Below are 17,898 nucleotides of genomic sequence, written 5' to 3' on the forward strand. Positions count from 1 at the left end.
TAACATTTTCAAGTATTCAATACGGTCGTTCGATGTAGACAAGACCTCACAAAGACATTTTTTATATTCTTACTTTTATTTTTCTCTCAATATTTTATAGAAATAAAAGAAGTTCATATCACTTTTATTATTATTTTTTTCTGTAAATTGAATTTGAAGTAATAAAGTCTGGAAAATGTATCCAATCCGACGAGACACGTCCGACCTACCTACGCTGGAACTCTGAAATCGGCTTTCCTATTTCGACTTTCAGATGACCCAATCAATGCTCTCCACGAAACAATCCAGGAAATTTCACCGCTCAGTAGATTTTGTGTTGTCTAAAGATTTTTTTTCATGTCAACTGCACCTGATGGTAAATAGAGTGGAATACAATAGAATATTGAAGCGACATAGTATCCACTAATACAACAAGCTTAAACAGACCGGGTATTTCCAAAACAGACCAACTTATTTTTCTTGTTGAAAGGTTAGTCGGGCTGGCAGCGAGACCATTAATCTGTAAGTCAAACGGTAGCTAAATAAATCGGCACGGCGCGGCGTCGGCCAGCGCAAACTCGGAATTGGTAAAACTTGATTTGTCTAATTCAACCCGGATTGCTCTAAGAAATGGGTTATCTCTGACTTCTTTTAGTAATAGAATATATTTTCTAGTTTTACGGCAACGAACTTCTAGAATGAAACCACTGCGGAGGAAGAACCGGCTATGAAACAAGAAGATCCGTATTCAAGTCCTACACCGCGTCAATTTAAATTTGGAAATAAATATTTTTGAGGTGTGTTTCTTTGGTCATTACATATTTTAAGATTAACGAATGTCCGCAGATTCAAAACCCAACACCTCTGAATTTTATAAAATTATTTGCGAATTATCACTAACTTTAACGGTGAAGAAAAACATCATGAGGAAACCTGCATACCATAGAAGTTTTGTATAGGAGTTTTGAGGATGTGTGAAATCTACTAATCCACCATAGGCCAGCGTTGGTGTACTAAGATCTAATCCCTCTCAGTAGTAGCGGAGGCCCGTGCCCAGCAGTGGGACAGTATAATAGTATAATACAGAATAATATTATATCTTACCTAATGAAAAATGACAACCAACAAATTACATAACAAAGTTATATACATCATACAATTTACATTTCGCGTTAGTTCGCGGTGTACATTAGATTGTTTCACTTCTATTTCTGTTTTTTGCTAGAAGGAATCGATAACTTAATCTAATTCCACCATTGCTAAACGAATTCCATTTCAATTCCATTTGCTTAAATGCTTTAACGACAGCAAGAAAATAACTTCTATTACGTTCTTTGTAATGTATTTAGACTTCATACTATAATTTCTTGCGGGTTCGCCTATGTGCAAGTTTTCCGAGATAAAAGTCCAGCTATATATTTTTCCAAAATAGGAAGTAGCCTAAGTCTTTCCCGGGGTCTCAAACTATATCCATAACAAATTTCATTGAAATCCGACATTAAATTTTCTAGAACTTTTTAACATAAACAATTCTGTCATATATGATTGTTGCGTAACTTTAACCGTTTACACAGCGCAGAAACGGAAAATCCCTAAGGTAATAATTTATCGCTGTTTGTAACATTTTTCATTGATGCTCCGCCCCTATTGATCATAGCGTGATGTTATATAGCCTATAGCCTTCCTCCATAAAAAGGGCTATCCAACACTAAAACTTCTCAATTCGAACCAGAAGATTCTGACATTAGCGCGTTAAAAAAATAGCACTTCTAGCTTTAATAAAACTAAAAGTAAGTCATAAATAAATAATGCATGACGTTTTTGGAAATTAAAAGGTAATTTGCTTTGTTTAGCTACGAGTTTGTTATCAATAAATAAGATAACCAATAATCAAGAAAAAAAATACTAATGATTATAATTCATTAATTTCTAAATACTTCCAAACGTCTTCACAATCTTTTACAATTATAATACTAGTTAATAAACAATATCAAACGAATTATAACTTCCTTATCAAATAAATCTACTTATAACGATATCTTAACAATTAACTCACACAGCGACTCAAATTTAACGCTCCATTAAAGATATTATTAATTTTCTGAAATAATACACCTCGAATTCAACAGAAGCGCATTTTCAGCCGAAGCGTACCCATTCAAGTTTGATCCAGAACGATTCGTTTTAAACCGCTCGCTTCCATCGCCGCGCCGTATTTCCATTCATTCACTCGTTCATCCGGTTAAATAATTTCGGCTCAATTTAATAAATTCAGCCGCGGGATGGGCCACAATAAAAATCTTTTCTGGTTTCAATCTCGCATTTTGAATTCGATAAACCCGCAGAGATAATAACGAACGTGTGTATCTTGTTACTATAGATGAAATCAGTATGAATATCCTTATTGTTTCTTAATATCGTATTTTCTATTTAAATTGTATTGGTATTGTAAAACAAATAAAAACAGAAAAACCTCTTTTCATATTCACTTCAGTCCCCAACGTAGACTCTAATTAATATTAATGAATATTTTATTATCAACCATTGTTGAATAAATTATGCGTATTTTTATTTGACTATTTTTGCATTTTGTGTTTTTGTTTAAGCTTTTAAACCTAATTATTATACTTTGTGAACCATTTTAAAGTTGTTTAATTAACGTTTCGGTAATAAAATAAATTCACGTTTATTCTAGCCCCATTAAAGGTAGTTTTAAACTTTTTTAATTTTACGCTTTGGCACAGACAACACTATCATTCAGCCCGCAGCGTTGTAATTTGTGAGATCCGAGCACACTGACTCGAAAACAAAAATGAATCACAAAGTAAAAAAATAATAAATTTCTCTTAAATATGCTGGATGCAGGCTTTCGACAGGTCCATCTGGAAATTTTGGCGGAGGCCTATGTTTCTAGTTATGTGTTTACTGGTGGTAGATCTCTCATATGTGAGAGTCTGCCTGGATAGGTACCACCGCAATGTCTATTTCTGCCGGCAATCAGCAGTGTGTAGTCACTGCTGTGTTCAGATTTGAAGGACATTGTAGCCAGTGCAACTACGGGAAATTATGAGACTTTACATCTCATGTCTCAGGATGGCGAGCGCAATGGTCAAACAATACTTTATAATTCAAGGTGTTGGATGGTGTGTCCACTGTTTATGGGCGGTCCTATTGCTTACCATCCGACGATCGGCAAGCTGGTCTTGCTATTCAAAGCAATAAAAAAAAATCTACAGTGGACAAATATCTTATGTGACGGTTAATGAAATGAAAATATGAAAAAAAATTACAAAGCGTGATATAGATCGGTGCCTCGACCGCGACAAAAGGATAGGAAATTTCTATGTGACAGCAATTGTCCGAGATTACCTTTGTTTAAAACGTTAGAAACTAGAGCTCACAATTAGGTCGGAAAATCAAGACATACGCTGTCTCTAATATGTTCTCACGTAGAGGTGTCGACCGCTTCTCGCTCGATTTTATAACAAAATACATCTAAAGACAACAGGTACTTTCTTTAGTTGTCTTTAGTAATTGCAGTGTATACAACCCTGTTACTAAAAATTAGTTTCTCTATTTTACAATTAATTAAAAAAAAATAAGTTGTGTTTGATTCATGGAAACATACATATTGGGCAGCTATTATCATTAGATTTTAACCGACTTCTAATGTGGAGGTTAACAATTCGACGTGTTATTGTTTTGTACGACTCAGCGATGAAACGAGCAAGATGCACGTCTGATAGTAAGCGACATTTCTGAATTAAGATTTATTCCTAAGGGCACATAATATGCATTTTTAACTGAACTAAATTATAAAACATAAATATGTGAAGTATTGTATCAGTTCTATGATGTAAAACAGTTGAATAATTCGATTTATATTCAGTCAGATTATCATTTATTTACTGGAAAACGTTTACCTAATTATTGAAAAACCCGTTAAACATTTAGTTAAGCCTCAAATTTTACATTTTTATATTTGGCCATTGAATTTACAATTTTATATATCAATTAACATTTTATTTACCATTTAGAATAAATCTGTTTGGAAAAATTATCAAGCATTATTTATTTCACAATAGAAAAAATATTATTTATTATAAGTCCAAAGGAATTTCGCGTTAACATATTTTGTGACCGACCGACCGGCAATTCAAATAAATAAAATACATTCCAGAATAATTTTTTTTATTCTAAATTCAAGTTGCCCGTCTCATTGTCAACGCCATTTTTATGAAGTTTATTTATCAGGGTTAATCTCCGCGGCTAAAACGATTTTGAAAGAAATTTTTAAAGTCACACAGAACTCTTTTCAGACTACTTTACAGTACTTATCGGAGCAAGAATTTAACGCGGTCGGTGTCACCGTGAATTATAAATGTAGTAACGAAAATTCTACGTAAAAATGACCGGCACTGCTGACGAAAATTACTGCGGCGACTGGCTGGTAGCCAACACACATTTTTATGCAATCAGCATTTCAACTCCACAAGAGTTCATGACAGTAGACTCTCCATGATAATCCACACTAACGTATGTAGTTTACAATTTTTTGTGTAAAATTTAAATTAATGCAGTAATATTAAGGTCGAATTCAGTGTTGTATATGCTCAGATAATTACTTGATAGTTTACAAGAAATCTTGATTATTATTATTCCTGTGTATCCCTGAATTAATCCCTCCTAGCCGAACTTCATCCACGGCGGTGAGATATTATAGCGCACAAGTGTGTGTGGAATACTCAGGTGCACCTTGTTCCTTCGCTCTTATAGCCCGGTGACACGGAAATTCGACTTGACCGGAGAGAGATCAGGCGTAATATCAACGGCTTTATATGCTTTCCGAGGCAAGAGGGTATCACACAGCCAACTCAGAACTATAACATAATTTTTAAGAAGGACAAACCCAGTCATAATTATGACCCGACCTAGGATTCGAACCCAAGACCTCGGCGCGGTAGTCGTACTCGTACCGCATGCACATTACAACTACGGCACCTTGCATTGATGCATTTAATAAGGAATTCATAACAGTTGATTATTATCACAAAAAACCGTAGACATTACGAGTCCATGGTATGGGAAAAAATCCAAAATCAGCTTAACCATTGAGCACATCCCTCCGATTGCCATCAATAAATACAAATCGGGAATCCCTTAAAACGACGAGATTCGGGTATATCTGGAATTATGTACGAAATCAAATGAACCACTGTGATGATAATGGCTGAAGGCGTTCTGACGCTAAATTGCGCCGCCTCTTTGCATTTATAGTACCGAAAATGAAAGATCTCAAATGAAAAATAGAAAGTGTGGCGGAACGTGGATGTACAGCGCTGGAATAACCTATTACTTTAATGTAACTTATAAAATAGTGAATATAACGATAAATTGTACGAAGTGTATTTTTTCAAATGACAAAGAATATCTTTAGGCTCCTATATGTGTAGCAATGTGGACATCTGGAGTCATGTAAAAAAAAAACGATGAAAGGTAACATAATGAAAATTACTCCATTATGATATTATACAACACAGTATATTTAAAAAATACAACTGGTTTGAATAAATACTAATAATTAAACTAACTATATTAAACTTAATTGCATAAATTTACATTTAATTTTGTTAGGAACTGAAGCGATTTTGATTAAAATAGAAAATATCTTATGTACCAGAAATACTTTCACAAAAATATCCTAAACCATGCACCAGGTACGGGAACCAATGATCAATTTCCATTAGTGGTGGCCTTAACTAAAGCGGGGCCCCTGGCGAAAGCAAAAAACAACGACGCGAAGCCCCGAGAAGAGCAAAGAAGTTCCCTGGCTTTAACAGTATCATCAGTAAAATCGTAAAAAAGGTCGTCCAAGGCACTGAGCAAGGCCCAGGGCGGTTGCCCAGTTCGCCCCCTAATAAGGCCACCTCTATATGCCCCAATCTGTCAAACGCTCGATGTTCTTATAGCAAACAGTGCAGGTTACGTCACAAGTAAACTCACAAAAATATTTGAGCGCTAACTAGCTGTATTTAATGTTCATATCACAAATTAAAACCTTATATACAACGTAACAAAGATCCAAAGTAGCTTAAACGCTTAAATAAATTATTAATGCTTCCAGCAAAAGATTTTCTTTGCTGGCCAGAGATTATATCCTGTGGGTTGGTGGGCATTTTTTCAGCGGCAGTTTGCAATATTCATTGTAACCGCTTTGCGACTGGTAACGAGCCACGTAGAGTTAAACAAATGTATATTTTATAGTGCCTTGGGATTCACTGTTACGTAAACTAGGGCTATACGCAACGCTGTGAAAATTAAGATTTTTTTGAAATATAAGTTTTATGTTGTAGGTTGAAATAATTTTAGATTTAGATAATATATAAAGTTATTGTAAATTATAAGCAGTTGGACACATTTACCCGTTTTATCCCCGAAAGGGTAGACAGAGGCGCAACAGGTGTACCCAGTAATAATACTTTAAATGTCAATTAGTGAAAATGTTTGGATGTTTGTTAAAAGTAAATGCAGAAGCAACTAAACGGATTTGGATGAAATTTTACATGCAGGTAGAACCTGTCCTAGATTATGACATAGGCTAGTTTTTATATCCTGTAATTTGGTCTGATGGTAAATAATGGAATTTCTAAATACATGGCGCTAGCGTCTAATAGGTGCTACTATGAGTCGCTATAATGTTTTGAGGATTTTTCCAAAGGATAAGCTTTTCACGCGGTTAACTCGCGAGCAATCACCTAGTTCCACATAAATACAAATATTTTAAACACACTTGGCAAATTAAAGAAAATAACCATAATTTTAGTATTAAAAAAAAACGAATATTGTTCGTGTTTTTAACTTTTTAAGTATTTAATGCTCCACGTGAGTGATGTGAAACACGAAAATGTAAACCGTTTCCACGATTACTTCTAAACGTCGGGTAATTCGAGGGGAAGTACCGCTTAACGGAAATGTACGTTTTAACTCGGTTTCAAGGTACTTTGAGCCACGAATGTACTTCGTAAAGTTAAAAATATAATGAATGTCAACCTAATGTAAACAGTGATTTGGGTAGAGTTGGTGGGTTGCATGTCGAAAAGCTACAAGTATCTATAGGGGTCATTTTAACATTGCTTTACTAAATGAAACCATGTGATCTTGATCATGAAATAATACTGCAGATACTCAAATTATAGATGTAAAAAAAAAGTTTCAACAAAATAATTTAATTTTACGCGTCCTATTATGCCACTACTACGACTCCAAGAGAATTCGTTGCAGCGGCAACATTACACTTTCAGTCAGAAATACACTCACTAGGTATATTCGCAGTAAAATACAAAGTTATAAAAAAAACTAGACCCAGTACGCATAAGGAAGAAAATTTTGTTAGTTTGTATAATTTGAGTACATTCCTAATAGTTCTCTAAATATATTTATAAGTTCCACAAAGTTCGTACAAACTTTCATGGCAATGTGAAATGTTTCATTATAAGTATTAATTTACGAACACAAAACACACTAAACAACAGCAATATATATTTTTTTTATTTGCTTACTAAATGTATAATAATTGCAATTGTTAAAAAATCATACGAACGAAACCGGTGGCGAACTAGACACTGCCAGTTCTAAGACTTCGCTCGATTCATCTAAGTACATGGACGGCAGTGTGCTTGTTGGTTTTCCTTCAGTTGGCTCGACTTACGATATCTTACATCCAGTATAAACTTCACATCAAAGTCGGGCGAGGCTTTAGGACGCCCCCGCGACCGCATTTCTTGTTGGAATTAAGTAGAGAAGTGTATACTTTATTTCTGAACGTATTCTTTACTAGCAGTTTTTTTTATTGCATTGAATGATGAGACAAGCTTTCCGTTCGGTAAGCGATACGACCGCCCATAAATAGTAAAAACACCATCCTTGAATTACAAAGTATTGTTTGGTATTCCACTGCGCTCGCCATCTTGAGACATTAGATGTTAAGTCTTATTATGTCGAGAAGTTACTCTGGCTACAATATCCTTCAAACCGGAACACAACAGTATATTTAAAGCTACTTCAATTTACAAATATATCTATACTGGAGAGACTACAGTATTTAAATTTGAGTGGTTTCTGTTTGTCGACCAACCTTATTTTTGTGAAGTATTAAAGCGTCATAACTAATTTTTTTTTTTTTTATTTCTAAGTATTAATGGCGTTGTCATTAACTTCTGGTGTTATTCGTAGCATGCCATCCCCGCCTTTTAGTATTTCACTGTAACAACAATTTTTTTAATCTATCAACAAAACTTGACCAAAGAAAAACTCCATCTTATAATATAATGTTTGTAACGCGTCAGAAATATATAATTATTTTATTCCACATTTTAATCAATTCACGTTAACATATTTCCGACAACGTTAAGAAAGTTAATTAAACAAATTATACTTTGTTAATTAATTTCTGATTTGTCTTAATTTAATTAATAACTTAATTGGAATAAGTAAGACATATTGGAATTCTCATTTGAATATTCAAATTAGGAACGTAATTAGTATTGCGGCATTCGTTTATTCAATATTCAAACTTTGTAATATCGAAAATATTCAATATCTCGACGTGTTGAAATAGCTCGTTCGAGCGACGAGAGGCAAACTCTTTATAATACTTACGGGCGTACTGACGTTCAATACTTTCCAATATAACATGTTGCATTCGCGGAGCATTTACTTTTCCATTTGATTCGTTATAGCTTTAATGTTTATTTTAATATCGATTTTATTGGTTAAGTGGTAGAGGCCATTTTATATAACTGAGAAGCCGGTACGCTGTCGCTTGCCTAGTGTTAAGTGCTCATAAATAGTACCTAGCCTCCTCTATGGTTAAGTGGTTTAGACCAGAAGGTCTAGACAGAAGTCTACGACACGATTCACATACAAATTGGTAGACTTCAGTTCAGGTTTCTCCATGACATTCTTACAGCGTCGAAGCGAGCGGTTTAAAAAAACATACAGTCGAATTGAGAACGTCCTCCTTTTTTGAAGTCGGTTAAAAAGTCAATACATATAATCGACTTGTAAGTCGACTGTCTCATATGCAATTGTCGCGATGTTGTTTCTTTGCCTTTACTATTCGTAAGTTAAAATTGCATATTAATTTTAAGTTAATCAAGTTTGTTTTACCGATTGAAAATGTACAAAACACATTTTGAGAATCGAAACTAGAACAGTCGAAGTTATTTCTCTAAATTATAAATATCAGTACGCATTATTTTATTATTATTTTTTTTGTAAAAAAATACTTAATTTTTTTAACCGCATTTTGTGCCAGTAATATAAATATTTTTTTCTTTCCTTTATGGATTTTTGGTGTTGAGTTGAACCCGCGGCCATCTTGTCAATCGATTCCCGCCATTATGAGTAAATCAAACCAAAAAAAAAAAAATCCCGCCATTATGACAGCTGTCATATCTACAATCAATAATTTCCACTCTAACCCTCACGTTAACGCGTAATAGAACATCAAACCCGTTGAATTAACACGGCAAATTAACGGCACAATCGGTCACCATTTGTGGCGACTCACGCCAATACTGCGGTTTGTAGCTACTGTTATATTTATAATAGATTTTATTGGCTGTCAATTGCTTAATGAAGTAGCTGGGTTACTGAGTTTTGTATTAACTGTGGTTTTTGACGTTTAGTTCTGACATAAGTACTTAGTTTGAGATAGTTTTGCTTGTGGTAAGATATATTTTATATCCGCCGGATAGCGACTACCGTACAAAAGATATTAAACGCCATAGTAGGTCACGTAGGTGTGTCGCGTTCCGGGATCAGCCTGTGTAAATCCGGTTCGAACAGGCCGGCATAATTGTGTCTACTGTCGAGGGGTAATTGGTCCTCGTCAGTCGATATTCCATTGGACTATTGGACTTAACATTAAATGCAGAGGGGTTACTATACCGTGCACGTATGAAAAAAAACATACAGCTATCAGTGTTCTAGTTTCAATCCTCAAACTGTGTATTGTACATTTTCATTCGATAAAACACACTTGATTAACTTAAAATTGATATGCAATTTAAACTTACGTAAAGTAAAAGCAAAGAAATCACATCGCGACAATTGTATGTGAGACAGTCGATTTATAACTCAATTTGACCCATCGACGTCATATAAGGCATTATCACCTTATAAATAAGGTATGCCATTATAGTCAGGAATATTTATTCTAAATTATACCCATTTGTAACATCCTAAGTATCCTAAGAGAAAAATCTCGGCTAAGAAACATTATTTATGAATCTAATAAATTAATTCTTTTATAAATATGTATGTTATAATTAGGGATATTTCCATTTTTTATAATTTTTTATTATTCACTAGATAACTCAAAGTAGCTCTGGTCCTGGTTAGTTCTCGAGCGATAGGATTATATAAGAAATCCTTGCATATTAAAACAAAATCTCCCGCTGCATCTGTTTGATTCTTGAGGCCTTATTCTCAATGACAGTGTAAACTTGTAACTCAGCTGTGTTACGTTATCTTCGTGAAATTGGCGTGGAATGGAATACCATTTTTCTGTATGTCAATTTCAATTGTTATAAACAAGATGAGGTGCGTTACGCGCTCGTAAGTCACTCAAAATAATTTGTGGCATAAAGAATTAGGGCGCAATCTCTGTCTGAAATTCAAAACTACGGAACAAATTTTAATAAGTTCATATGCTTTTTATGGAAATATATAGCTGGATTTTTATCCCGAGGCTTCAGACGAAGCCGCGAGCAAAAGCTTATATGTATAATAATAATAATATTATCAGCACTGTATTTTTTTATTGCATTGAATGACAAGACGAGCTTGCCGTTCACCTGATGGTAAGCGATACGACCGCCCACAAACAGTAGAAACACCATCCAACACCTTGAATTACAAAGTATTGTTTGGTATTCCACTGCACTCGTCATCTTGAGACATGGAATGTTAAGCCTTATTATGTCGAGAAGTTACTCTGGCTACAATGTTTTTCAAACCGGAACACAACAGTGACTACACACTGGTGCTTGGTGGCAGAAATAGACATTGCGATGGTACCTACCAACGCGGACTTTCGCATATCGAGAGACCTACCACCAGTCATTGTTTCTTTCTATTAATTAAAAAGTACTTTTAAACAAACAAAACATCAATGTCGAGTCTAATACAATATTTAGGTCATCTCAAGTATATTATCCTTTACATCTCGAATATGAAGGGATGTTTACTTCTGTCACATAAGACGTATGCTAGACAGCTTCCATCGCGTCAGCATTATGTAAAAACGTATTTGTAGTGTTTACTGAATATTATATCTCAGTCACACCTAACATGGGTCTGAATAAAATCTAGGCATTATGTAAATACTTCCTTTGTGAAGCATGTATTGTAATGTGGAAAAATATCAAGAGCAAATGGATGTTGAAAACACGTTTCCTTTGCGCTGAGGAAAATAGATTTTGAATAAATAACCTATATTTCGTTTGACTGTATTTATAACCGTCCAATTTTTACTTTTAGAGTAATAGATACAAAAAAAGTTACGATTCGTTGTATTTAAAATGGTTCATTTGAATTGGCATGATGAAAAATCTTGAGTGACGTGGTATGGCATTTAATTATTTTGTTTTTCTTCGGTTCGCTTTGCCTGGTATATAAATGACTCTACCTGATCATGACCTGGACATGTAAAGCCTCAATATATTAAAGAAATATCAATTAAATATATTATGTATATCCAAAGAAAATTTGTGTTTACACACATCACACCTTTATCCCCAAAGGGATACTAAGATGCAACCAAAGCACCCCATGATATTATAGGAGGGTGAGCCTTGCCATTCAAGCACAAATTCCCTGTACTGGTGGTAGGTATATGAGAATCTGCCTCGGTAGGTACCACCGCAATGTCTATTTCTCACCACAGTCACTGTTGTGTTCCGGTTTGAAGGTCATTGTAGTTAATGTAACTACTGGACATAATGTGACTTAATACCTCATGCCTTAGGATGGTGAGCGCAGTGGAATACCAAACAATACTTTGTAATTCAAGGTGTTGGATGGTGTTTCTACTGTTTATGGGCGGTCGTATCGCTTACAATCAAGCTAACGGCAAGCTCGTCTCGATATTCAAAGCAATAAAAAGAAAAGGTAGCCGTGCTGATAATGAATACAAAAATCCAATATCACTATTATAATTGTCACGTCACAGGAACTGCACTAATTAAGCAGTTTAATCTTACCCACATGTATTATGTATTGCATTCACCAGATGTGACAATAAACCTTCATTCTTTCTTCCCTTAATTAAACATGTTGACAATCTTACAAATGGTACTTAGTACGCACAGCAACAGTATATCAAAATTATAGCGCACTGTTTCAAAAGTTAATAACAAAGACATCACGAGAGGGAATTCAGTCTTCCACATAAATAATAAACCCGCATAACGAACATAACTCATACGAAAACGACTTAAAACAAGTTTTGTAATTAGACGTCGAGATGTGTGAATATGTGTTGTGTGGCGACAGAGATGCCAGTTGCCAATTCAAAATATATCTTTTATGTTGAAATTCTATAAAATTCCATTAATTACTATGAGGCCGATTAAGTATTACGTAACGCAATTTTTGAACATTTTTACACCCCCCCTCCAAGCCGACATGTAACGCGCCGTAACGTTTTCCTGTACGACCCCTCCAAAAGTTACGTAACTCTAAAGTATCATTTTTTTCTAATATTCACAATGTATATCACGCAAAGTACCGGAAAGTCGATGAAATACCTTTGTTATTGTTTTTAAATAAAAAACCAATGATACATAACGCGTAGTACGAACCCCAGAGCCTGTAACCGATCGTAACGTTTTACGAGCCCTCCCCCCCCTCCCTCCAAGTTACGTTACGTAACAATTGAACGGCCCCTATCCTAGTTAAAAAGTACCTTATACGTAAATTCAGGCTACGGTCTATGTTAATAATTGCTTCCAATACCGTTCAGCATCATTTACTTTTAACGTCATATAAACACGGAAAAAGACGTGCACAATTATGTTAAGAATAACATGGTAAAATACCATAATAATTTGTCTGATTAATATTTATAAAGATTTTGTTTTAATAATTCCAGAAAATAATTTTATGGCTGGCAATCGTAAATTTACAATTTATTCTTTGTGTTTTAAATTTAAATAATTCTAGAACATAATAATATAGCTGGCAATCGTATTACTAATTTATTCTTTTTTGTTTTATAATCACAAAAATAATTATATAGCTGGCAATCGTATTTACAATTAATCCTTTTGTTTTAAATTTTAATGATCCCAGAAAATAATAGTATAGCTGGCAATCGTATTTATAATTTATTCTTAATCACTTAAGGATTGTTCATTTGCAACAATTACTCGTGCAGATTATTTTGTCGGCGAAACAATAATTATGACAGACTATAATTAAATAACGTTGAGTATTAATTGCCATGTTATTACCAGAGCTTGTTCCATCTCCACAAAATGATACAAGCAGTCACATATAACTCTGTTTTATTTAATAGTATTTTCTATGAATATATTCTTTTACTGTATAAAATTTTAGTTTTAGTACTGTATGAAGTTTTAGTCAACGTAAAGTATTCGTTCAAGAAAATTTTTGTATAGGAATAGGGGACCGGCCTATGCTTGATTTTGTACATTATTCTATATGTAATGGTTAATAATACGAAAAGAAGCACTCCTGCGAAAACTGCATAAAAATTGGTTAAAATGACCGAGTAATTCATATTTAAAATATTGTAATGTGCAGAAGTGGGCGCGATGTGGGGATATCGCTTCATCTCTATCTTTCGCACGCGTCGTAATTCCCGATGACGTCACATGTGGGTATTTTGTCTCTTTTCTGTTTCTTGTTAATTACCCCTTCCACCCAATTTCAAAGACTTATAACTTGTTGATATTTTACCGGATTTTAATAATTCCTTCTGTGTTATCATTTATATTATGTAAATATTTGATAAAAGTAAAGAACAAAAATGAGTCCGGTACCCTATTTTAATAGCGCCCCGTGAGCGTATTTGGAACTAAAATATGACAGAGTATTGTAAAAATCGTATCGTAAGCATCGTATTCGAAAGCATTACGATTAACGAGTGCATACATTTCCACATGTTTGCATTAGTTGTTTCGGAAACGTTACTTGTCATGCGTGTCATTCGGATATAAGTTAATAATACGATTACGCGTACGATACGATTTTGTCTTCAAACGTTTGCGAAAAGGGTAACGGCTCCAAATCCGTCTACAAAACTCTAAGCCGTAAGTGAAACGTATATGGTAGATTATTCGGTAAACATAAATTCTTTAAGGCTCAACACCTTGTAAAATACTCCATACAAAAACATTACCTCATCCGCGATGTTAAAACCTTAGATTATACAAAAGTGAATTTAATACTCAAAGCTCTCCTTGGGGTTTACGCGGGAATAAATATGATTTACATCGTACTATACTTGGAAGGTATTCGTTATTTTGCAACGTTGTTGATTTTGTTTATGAATTTATTCATTTATCTTGAATTTTTTCGAGGAGGAGCAAAATCTGGAAAATCTATATTTTTTGCCACCCCAGCCCATCTATATTTTTTGTCATCATCATTATTTTGCGGCCTATCGGAAATAATTTATGTGTTTAATGTTACTGGACGTCTCAAAAGTCTAAGTACACGATACAATTTTAATAAAAAAAAACTGTATATATGCGTATTAATTATTCATTATTAACAAGAAATTGAATTCTTAATTAAACTCTTTTCAAACTTTATTCTTTGAAAGTGTTGCTCGCGACTTCTGTTGCGTGGAAAACCATTCGCGCTACAAAAATCCCTAAAATACTGTAGCGATGTATATGTCAAGATTTTCATTTATACCCTCTTTCTGCAACTTATAATTCCGTTTCTTACCTGCTTCAGTAGCTTCTTTATGCAACTGGACGACCAGGACTGTCAAGCTAATTTGATGACATGCTATTTTCGATCTTAGCAGCCTGAAATACTTCCTATTTTTATTAACCACTGAACTCGCCCATATCACATGGAATTATAGGCGATCAGATAACTGTCTAAATGTCGATGGGTTATATAATTGCATGAAAAAGGGCAAAGTGTAAATAAAATTAAATGAAATGATTTCTTTGATTCCATCAATATTAACTACCACCAGTTCGAAAATCAGTTCTCACCAAAGAAGAAAGAGCAAGAACTCTGGTTTTGCTCTTTTCAAAATCAGTTTAAGGTACCTTATAATACTGATAAAGAGAAGGAAAAATATAAATTATTTTTATTGTTGTTTAGAGTATTACATTCATATGCTCGGAAAATAAGTAATAAATTAATTTTAATAATAGTAAATAAGTTGTCATAATTTCATACTAAAATTTGGGTCTTGTTAAATCCACCCCGTGCCGTATTGTCGCATCGGATTTAAAACCTCAGCAGAAAGTAAACAATCACCATGATCCGCTTAAGACGCAGCCAAAAAACAAAAAGCATTGGATCCTCGCCAAATTCTACATCAAGTAATTTCCGGAAAAGATGGCGAAGTGACATGTTCATAAATAATTCTACGTTTCTTTGAGTACGATCCTTTGTCATCATATTTAACATTCAATTTACATACGAAACATGTGAATACTACAGTATCTGACTGGCTTTATGTAAATGCTATTAATATCTGTACATTTTATTATAATTTAGTTAGGTTTTCGTAAGCAGTTTTTTCATCGTCGTTCGTCCACCCACGAGGTGGAAAGATAACCGAATAAAGTCGCAGAAGGTCGCTGGATGCGGGCCACTTCCAATAGGGCGATCTGGAAATCTTTGGGGAGGCCCATTTTCAGCAGTGGACATCCTGCGACTGGACAGACCAGGAACGACAACGCCATGTTGTAGTATTTGAAACATTTTCAAACGAAAAATCAACACTGCCAAAGCATGTTTTTTTCTGTGTCAGGTCATAAGTATTTATAAACAAATACAATTCCAAGAAATTCCATTCCTTAAACTTAAAGAAAAAGGGCTTTCGAAAACCTCACCCATTAACTAACAAGCAACTCTAAAAAAAATCTCTCCGTTTTAATGTAAACTATTCTCTATTGTTTCAGGTCCAAAGTCCAGTCTTGGTGGTGGAGTTAACACTAAACAGGCTAGAAGGTACCCAACTGAGGGCCCTAGGTCTGCTATCTGTCTTCGGGTTCAACGTCACGTACGCAGTACGGGGTCCTAAAGACGCGCCAGGTCCGACCTCATGCAGCGCTATAGAATGTCGCCTATTGGGACATTGTTATGCCCGACACGATTATCAGTAAGACATTTTTTTTTTTTATATTGTATGACTGCCTCGGTGGCGTAGTTGTACGGTAAGGTAACAGCGCTGATGTCTCGGGTTCGATCTCCGAGGCGAGCAAAGTTATTTTTGGTTTTTCTACTTAGTATCAGACTGGAGTCTGGAATTTGTGTCCAATATGGCAATAGGCTCCGCCCCCTATCTCATCATGGGACGGAATACACGAGGCGAAAATTAAGTACACCAGTTGCCCCTCTGCCTACCCCTTAGGGGATAAAAAGCGTGTGAGTGTGTTTGAATGAATTATTTATTGAAGATAATAATAATATTGTTTAAGATTAAATACGCTTATCGTTGGAAGTACTACTGGTCCAATTCTGAAAAATGTTTCAATAACAGGAATCAACATTTTTCTAAGTTTTATAAGCTACTTCTTATTCCAAAAACGGAGTATGTACCAAAAGTCTCCATCAAATGCTTGTGTGTGATAGAGGGGAAGTAAGTTATAAAGTGTAATCTCTGGAAATGTTCAACTGATTCTAAAAAATCCTACACCGGTTTGAAGCTATTATTAAAAAAAAACAGGTTTTGTTATATTTTAATTACATAACTTCTAAAATTTATTCGCTTGAACGGAACCGCAAACCAAAGCTAAATAAACCACAGTTAAACCATGTGTTAAATTGTAACCATAAGCTAGTGATAATATAAGTTATTATTGTAATTATCCCGCCTATAATAATTCGAGATCATTCAACTAGAATGCTAAATTATCAATTACCAATTAATGTGGTAATGACTTCAATTTTGCTTTGATTAAACCCATTTGATTCATGTGTATAAACAGCAATATCACGATTAGATACACAATGAATTAATTTTAAATGGGTTACGGGAAAAACACGAAATCCAGGATAAGTAACAAGATTTTAATTTTTGCAAGACACAAACGTTACTTTACTAGGAGGCCATGAATCAGAGAGAGTGGTTGGACAATAAACCACCAAATGTCAGTTTAAAACGACATTTGACATTCCAAAACGACATTACGGATAAATAATATTAGCCTGTGTTTATATAACTTAGACCAAATCTAACAAAAACAAATTAATTTGAATTCGAAACCAACGGGTACTGGTTACAATTTAAATAATTGATTAAATAAACTAAAGGATTCATTCGTTCCCTTCACAAATTGGATTAATTGAGCGTATAAAACACATTATCTTCAAATCGAGAGATCGCCTTTTGACGCTGTAAAATGTAAATTCGGGAATATTTAGAATTAAAATGTACGAATTATCAAAGGAACCTATTAACGTGGTGAATAGAGTGTGAAAATAGGGTTAGAGGAACGATTGCGCTGGGACTATGGCAAAACTACGAAATCTATACGTCAGTAATTTTTCTAATCAGCTCAGAAACCCAAAACTCGTTTTATTTATAGTAATTTTGTCGTACGTCTACAGAATAGTTACAATATATGTTTTTTTCGCTAACATATGTTCTACCACTGCCGCCAGCCGATCTTAATGTGGGATGTTTGAACGTTTATA

The 17,898-nt window shown here is 34.4% G+C and overlaps 1 protein-coding gene across 1 annotated transcript in view; it reads left to right on the forward strand.

Moving 5' to 3' along the window:
* LOC115445479 overlaps positions 1–16,366 on the forward strand; it is a 146,763-nt gene extending 130,397 nt beyond the window's left edge. Inside the window, exon 2 of the mRNA XM_037438317.1 lies at positions 16,161–16,366. Coding sequence (XP_037294214.1) covers positions 16,161–16,364 — 204 coding nt within the window. The 3' untranslated portion in view covers positions 16,365–16,366. The remainder of the gene's footprint in view (positions 1–16,160) is intronic.
* Positions 16,367–17,898: the final 1,532 nt, after the last annotated feature.

The sequence above is a fragment of the Manduca sexta genome, chromosome 13, assembly GCF_014839805.1.
Source record: "Manduca sexta isolate Smith_Timp_Sample1 chromosome 13, JHU_Msex_v1.0, whole genome shotgun sequence".
In the NCBI taxonomy this organism is placed as follows: Eukaryota; Metazoa; Arthropoda; class Insecta; order Lepidoptera; family Sphingidae; genus Manduca; species Manduca sexta.